This window comes from Blennius ocellaris (assembly GCF_963422515.1).
Source record: "Blennius ocellaris genome assembly, chromosome: 10".
Taxonomy (NCBI): Eukaryota; Metazoa; Chordata; class Actinopteri; order Blenniiformes; family Blenniidae; genus Blennius; species Blennius ocellaris.
Window position 1 is genome coordinate 21,443,884 of NC_137659.1, and position 7,949 is coordinate 21,451,832.

The window sequence follows — 7,949 nt, forward strand, 5'->3', positions numbered from 1 at the left end:
TTCTATGTTTCTATTCATGATTTTTGGTCATGTGACCGACGCCTTGGTGAATATTCTGTCTGACATCTATGCGTTATTACCTCTCATTTATAATTGTTTGAATTGAACAAACTGTGTCCATGTGCCTAAAATCTACCCCAGCAGAAGCCTCCAAAGAATTGCACAAAATGATACATAAAATAATACCATGTAATACATTTAAATATAAAACCAAATTTCCTCATGTGGGATGAATAGTCTAATCCAATCTATAAGCAGTTTTACACTATCATTGGATGCAAATCTGTTTTGTACATTGGTGGGAACATGTTTGCTTTGCTTAGATGAGCTGCAGCACAAAGATAGTACAACAAACTGCTCTGCATCTCTATAGTCTTAAGATCACACAGCTGCTGGTGACAATAGGGAGACAAATGCCGCTGCAAATCAAAGTTATGAAAACGACCACTGAACAAATACTTTGTGTATCTGGGGCACGCCCAACCTTACTTCAGAAAAAATCTGATTCTCTCTGCTGTTCCCCACTTGATCTTGTACTCACCACATGTATCAGTTCTTGCAGCAAGTAAAAATAAAACTTCATCTTTAACTCTGTTGTTTCTGTTCCTTTTTTCTCTGCATAGATTTTCCTGACATACATACATACAGACAGACAGACAGACAGACAGACAGACAGACATAATCTTAACTTTTTCAACCTTCACTTTTTCATGTATTTACTATCTCAATATATATGAATCTGCGGAAACCCTGAAGAGCTCAGTCCCGAGTAACATGATCTGTAATTGTGATGAACAGCCTTATAATAATAATAATAATAATAATAATAATAATTAATTAATTAATTTAAATGGCTCCCTGACTCATATTATTGGTTACATTATTCAAAATTAGTTTTGACACTTATTATAGCATGATTATTACTAGTCTGTTGCTTTCTTTACATAATCACATCTTTACTGGATGTCAGTTTGATATTACTTATTTGTTTATTTCACTTGTCATATTAAGTTATTTTCCTCAAGAGTTGTGTTGATAGAAAGCTGACAATTACCAATTACCTGCCTCTGAGGTGATGAATTCAAACCTGGTGACACACTTTCATCGGATGGAAATGATACGAGTCATCATAGGCTGTGTACATGAGTATTACACATCTTTGTAGTGTTGGTTTATCAATCTCCATCTTAAAAACGGTTGTTAATCTGTTCAAGGGATCCTGTTGCTAGAACTGGAGTAGCAAATGCAGATAAATGTGTCTCTTTTGATTAAAAAGTGATTCCGAGAATGTATTGGTTTGAAATATGACTGCCATTCCCATTTTAATGCACCATCAGAAGATGACTCAAATATACTAAAATATACTCAACTGAGAAGTAATTTCTATGTCTTTATTTTTAAACAAAATTATATACATGTATCCCACATTTTTCTCTGTACAGAAGAACTGCAGAACGAAAGCCGTCAGTCCAATGTAGGGTGTGTGGGTTGCTGCGTTGCTTCTGTCAATCTAAGGAGCAACATGCCGAGTAACTTATGAAATGCGTCCTGTCTGCGTCTTTCTTCCGCTGCCTCTGCCCGTTGCCGCTCGCGCTCTTCTGCTTCTCTGGCATTCTGCTCCCTGAGCATCGCAAGCAGTTGGTTCATGGTTTTCTGGCTGGCCCGGCGGTCCTCCTCATCTTTTTGTAGCAGCTGCTTCACCAAACGCTGCAGGCCTGACTCCTCCATCTTTCTCTTGCGCGCTAACAAAAATAGGATGGGGAACAGTTGACGTCATTTTTCAGTTGTGTTTTTGGTTACGCGACGTTCAGCAAACAGACATAAATGCACGACATGACTTTGCTCCAAATGTACACTAGATTTGCTCCCACCTGGTCTTGGTAATGGAGACGAGGGATGGCTTGTGTTGCTGGTTGATGGCTTGGAGCTGCTGGTCGAAGGGCAAGAAGGACACGTGCAGGTCGACGGAGAGCTGGGAGTCGAACAATCTGTGTACGTGCTGCTGGCCGAAGGTGCTTCGTTTAAAATCCCTTCCTCTGACCCATCTGGTGCAGTCACTACAAAGAAGAAGAAGAAAAAACAGATTAGATCTCACTGAAAATCTGAAATCAATCAATAAAAATGACTGTGTCTAACACAGCATTTAATTATTATTACAAAATTATTATTAAATGGTTCTGAACTGACTGCAGAAGGAGCTACAAAAGGATGTTGTCTTATCTTATCAGAGAACTGAAAATGTACAGATGGAGACAGGAATGTGTGTTTTTTTTTTCACAAATTGTATTGCGATATTTTTCTATTTTCCTCGTAAGTCAACTTACGAAAGCAAAACACCACCATAGTAGAAACTTTCAAATGAAGACTGATGTCAAATGTACCATAAACGAACTAACTAACTAACTAACTAACTAAACTAATCAATCCACATGGGGAAATTCTTCGCCATGCACTTGTCATGTACCCAACCTATTTTCACAATGCAGAGCTGATGTGGTTCTGGGTGAGTCCAAGGGTTTGGACTCACAATGGTGTCCTGTCCACTGTAGGATTTGAACCTGTGAACTCCACCGCCTCATACCAATCCCTAAGTTAGATTTTGTTTTTGTTTTTTATAAATTAGCTCGATAAAGTATGAAAAACTGGAATTGAACTTGTAACAATGATCTATTGCTTCATCGAGGTGGCAGAAATAGATCAGTCTTTGCCTTCTTTAAAAAAAAAAAAAAAAAAAAAAAAAGATTCATATCATCCTGTAATATACAACCAGATAAAACAATAAACGTCTGCAGCCCAGGCTTGGTGGTATGCATCGAGAGATGAATACCACCACCAGGGTGTTCTTGCAGCACCTGCCCAGCAGGGGGCCTGTGCACAACTCTTCACGTGGACCGAGAGTTCGATCTGGATTACAGACCCTCTGTCTTTACTGTGGCTGTAGCCGAGCCGCGGCCTCCTCGCTCGGGGATTCCCACCGGCCGGGCTGCCGCTGCCGCCACCGCTGCCGCCGCTGCCGCCTCCGCCGCCGCCGCGGCATCTGCCGCCGCCGCTGCCGCCTCCGCCGCCGCCGCGGCATCCGCCGCCGCCGCTGCCGCCTCCGCCGCCGCGGCATCTGCCGCCGCTGCCGCCTCCGCCGCCGCCGCGGCATCTGCCGCCGCCGCTGCCGCCTCCGCCGCCGCCGCGGCATCTGCCGCCGGGTTGCCCGCGTACTCCGGCCTGTGCCCGAGGATGGCGTCCATCTCCTCGTACCATTTGTTGGTCTTCCTCTCGTAGCCGCTCCGGATGTTCTGGTCCTTCACCTTCTTGTAGTCCTGCTTGAGTTTCTTGATCTTCTCCCGGCACTGCTTGGCCGTGCGCTGGACGCCGCGCACCGCCAGCTGCTCCGAGATGCTGGCGTACAGCTTCAGGTTCCTCCTGGAGCCTCCCCGCTGGAGCTCCCTGCAGCCGTACAGGCTGAGCAGATCGCGGACTTCGCCGTCGGTCCACTTCTCCGTGCTGCCTTCCATCTGGGACGGCACGGCGCCGGAACTGAGCCTCAGCTCCCCGGCGGCGGCGGCGGCGGCGGCGGCTGAGACGGCGGGGCTCTCCAGGCAGTCCTCGGCGAAGTGCTCGCCGCAGATGCTGATCTCAGTCCAGGACGACTCCTTCAGACGCTGCCCGTTCGCGTCCAGCACGAACTGGACCCACTCCATCCTCCTGTCCGGGTCCTCCGGGAGACTGAAGCGCTCGACGCCGCGACGCCAGGAGTCACACCCGACCACCGAGCACATCCCGGGTCAAACCTCCCCAGAGCCGCCGACCCACCCCCCCCAGCGCGGTCTCCTGCGCTCCGGTCCGCGATGGCGACCCAGACTCCGCCGGGACCAGCAGCATGGAATAAACAAGTGGCTCCCGGGGGGAGGGTGAAGCTCCATCAACCAACCGGGCTCCTGGGTGGAACAACTCCAAGAACAACACCCATGTGGGAAGTGTGGGAGAGAGCCATGGAAGAAACGCTGAGGAGGAAGTGTGGAGGAGCAGAAATCTCCCTTGAAGCGCTTCTGGTTTCAGCTTCAGTAAACATGGAAGCTGCAGGCAAACGGATCCACGGCCGGGTAGGCTTGATTTAGTGGCGGGCGTACACCGGTTCCTCACAAACTTACAAAAATCGCTCAAACTTGGGAAAATGTCAGACGAAACTTCCAAATCACGCGTAGAACCAAATTCTCTTCATTTTCTTGTTTTTTTTTTTTTTTTAATGACAGGAAATGTTTACATAGTTGCATATATGTTTATCTGATTATCTACTTATAGTCTATTCTCTTGTGCCATTATCTTTCACTGTTTCTACAGTGTGGAGTTGTGATGACCATATGTGCCTATTTTTAATTCAGAACGTCTGAGCTAATCTCATATATAGTATAAATATAAAGAATACAAAAAAAAAAACAACACAGGTATTATTGATCATTCCTATCGGATTTGTTGCTTTGCACTCCACAATTATTTCGACTTTCCAACTTTAATAACAACGTGTAAGACACTTGACTGAGCCCCCAAAATGTCCAGATTCATTGTTCTTCATACAACCTAATGACAGCAGTTTGAATGCCCGTTTACCCTCATTTGCCTCAAAGTCCCATTAAGCAGAAGTCCTGTGTGCAACATGTGTAATTACCATTCACTGTACTCACCATCTGTTTTATTGTTGAGGGAGAAGTGGGTAAACAAAAGTGCTTCACAGCTCTTTAGGTAATAAGTAACTACAAGGAGTGTGAAAACAATACAACCTCTTCACTTTAGAGTAACACGTTCACAATTCCGTATAGGGAGTTTCTTTGTGGCACTTTCAACACAAATCTGCATCTTTTTTTCACAATCATACAAGCATTTTTAATGTCTTTTAAGTTCTAATGTTTTTTTTCTCGACTTTTCGTTAGGTTTCAGTCAGGAAAATGTAGAATTGAGATCATAGGAATGAACACAACAGAGTCAGGCTACCTTGCACTGCAACAATGAACAGATAATACATGTACAGCAGTGAGAACAGGATCAACCGAGGAACAGCAGCGTGAAGATGCCCGAGATACAAGAACTGGTTGTTCAGAAGTAGTTCTCATAACCTTGAGTTGCAGCTGCTTTTGACTCCTTATTATTCTCGCCAGCAGCTGCACACACACACACACACACACACACACACACACACACACACACACACACACACACACACACACACACACACACACACACACACACACACACACTTGTACGTTGCAGAGCTTGTTTACTTTTACTCAAGAAGTTCAACTTTCACCAAAGTCGGTTTTAATCAAGTGTTTTTGCTTCTGCTTTATTGTATGAGTATTTCTGCCACCTCTGACTCTCAGTATAAAACATTAACAAGACAGCGTAAACTTTATACTTTTGCAATAACTCCACACTCAAGCAGCTGCAGCTGAATGAAAACAATGCATACAGTAGGCAGGAGGTGGGCGGGGCTTCCCGAGCCGGTGCGAATGTTTTGGCGAAGGGCGTACACCGGAGAGAAGGAGATTCAGCCCGGGATGTCAACCAAGCAAAAAAGTTATCATTGTTATTTTTGATTTATGTACTTGGCAAATCCATGTTATTGCTGTTAACACTGAAACTGTAAAAAATAAATAAAAAATATACCGTGGACTCCTGAAAAGGATTTATAATTTAGTCGTAAGGGTCATAATCGCTGCGTTTTCCTATGCATTCCCTTTTAGTTTTTTTGTTTGTTTTCAATTATGTCATGACCATGTGTAAAATGAAGCCATTTGTATTTCTTTTTATTTGTGCGTGAGGGTGAATCTTCACTATCACTTCAGGAAAGTTGCCGGCCTGCATGCAGTTCTTCTCCCCACCATTGAAGCGCGATAGTGTTAAACGTCACTATATATCGGACAGCCGCTCAATTTCAAACAGGGAAGCCTCGTAAATGTCGGATTTCTTAATAAAAATTAAACTGGGGGACTCTGAAGAGCAGCAACAAAAGTCGATCCAGGTCTGTGGCGGCGTCTGTCTGAAGGTAATATCTATAAACTGTATTATTAATATTCAGCACTGTGTTGTATGATGGCGCTGAGGGCTGGATCAGTCAGGATTTGGTGTCAAATATTAGTTTGTTGTTGGGTGTTAAGGTATCTCAGAGGTTCTTTTGCGCATATTACATCCATGTAACGTCCAGGAAATGTATACAAAAAACTTCAATTGTGGCTTTTTGTGTCCAATTGTGGACCTGAGGGCAGTGGGGAAGACTTGTATGCTTGTATAACGAATGCGTTTTTCACTTGTACATGGTTTTTGTTTTTTTTAATGACATAAATGTTAAATGTTTCTTAATGTATTCATCTCATTTATCAATAGAAGAAAATACATTGAAAACAGGTGGAAGGCTTCTTGTATTGGTGACCTTTTACGCTTTTATTTCACTGTCCCGGGCAAGTCATGGTGAAATTGGGCTACATGTAGCTCTGGAAATAAAAGGACTAAATTAAGAGATTGGCGAGCATGATGGAGCAGTGGTTAACACTGTTGCCTCACAGCAAGAAGATCCATGGTGGAGTCTATCGAATTCTCACAGAGTTCTCACAATCCAAAGACATGATTGGTAAGTTATTATTGGTGTTCATAATATATTAATTTTCCAATTAAACAATTGGGTTATTTCCGTGCAAAATGCATCCATATGAGCGCCTCTCCTTTTTTCTTTTTTTTTTTCTTTTGTTAATTTGTTTTTAACCTTCAGGTTTTTTTAATTTCAATTTAGGCTCCTAATATTATTCGTTGTATTCACATTTTCTGCAAATTTGATATATTTGATTTTAAAAAAACACAAAAACCCTGTGGTTTCCGTAAGGCTGTCGTGTGTCCAGACGTGCATGTTCATACATTCACCAGCAGAGGGTGCTCTTCAACTTTGAAAGTTATGGACCGTCATATAAATACAGTATTTTAAGCTTGGGATAGCACTCATTGCTCGCACGGTATCATCACAGTAGATTTATAATAAATACGTGACTTCTTCATAATATACTTTCTATTTTGGCTTCAAGTGTCCAAATGAAAAGAAACAGTTTCTACTCCTGATCTGTTTTCACCATACACCAAATTTGCCTGAGGATGAATAGTTGCTTAGTCATCTATTCTTGTGAGCTGTGCTGTGGTGTCATGACTGCATCGTGTGCATACCTGTGTTTGCATGGAGCTGCGAAGCGAAGCAGCTATTACCTGTTATCTCCCATCTGAAAGAACGCGTGTTTTTCAGTAGGAGGAGCACATCTTTGCATGTCCTGCAGCTCATGAGTGTGTAAATAATTATTAATAGTCTATGGAGTGTGGCTTTTAAACGTTTATTGTCTGTAGTACCATCTCTGGTGAGTGTTTGTATTGACAGTGTTATTGGTGTTATCGGTTGATGATATCGTGACACATTGTGCGTTCTTGTCTGTTGTCTTGCAGTTACACATTATTGCTTTCATGGACTGCTGAAATCTAGATTATATAGAGCATCTTCCTTCCAAGTAAGTGATGTTAACTGATTGAGTAACCTGAGGGGAAATGAACTAGTAAATCACTCATCACACTGACTCATGAAAAGCAAACAGCTTGATTAAAACATAGAGTATGTGAACACCATTCACCTTTTAAAGTGCACCCATTCCATGGAAATTGAACATTTTAACTCCAAGGCAATGTGATCTATACCAGTTAATGTAAGAATAAACAGCTATTATACTATTGCAAATCATGTAAAATCTTGTAAAACTGATCAAAATCACAGATTTTTGTATTTATCAGCCATTTTTAGTTTTAAAAATTCCCCTTCATACTTTGGCTATATATCTATTTTGGACTTCTTCTGCTTGAGTAAACAGTGTTATTCACAAATAAAGTAAACTAAACAAGACCTACTAATTTTAATGAGTAAATGTTTGCAGTATATG

At 42.5% G+C, this 7,949-nt stretch overlaps 1 protein-coding gene across 1 annotated transcript; it reads right to left on the minus strand.

Annotated features, from left to right (window-relative positions):
- Positions 1–1,377: 1,377 nt before the first annotated feature.
- LOC308135698 (uncharacterized protein) lies at positions 1,378–4,052 on the minus strand. Its single transcript, XM_080503788.1, has 3 exons — positions 2,918–4,052; positions 1,872–2,057; positions 1,378–1,742 (listed from the first exon to the last, which is right to left on the minus strand). Exons 1-3 carry the CDS (start codon positions 3,768–3,770, stop codon positions 1,465–1,467), a joined length of 1,317 nt encoding a protein of 438 aa, XP_080359914.1. The 5' UTR covers positions 3,771–4,052; the 3' UTR covers positions 1,378–1,464.
- Positions 4,053–7,949: the final 3,897 nt, after the last annotated feature.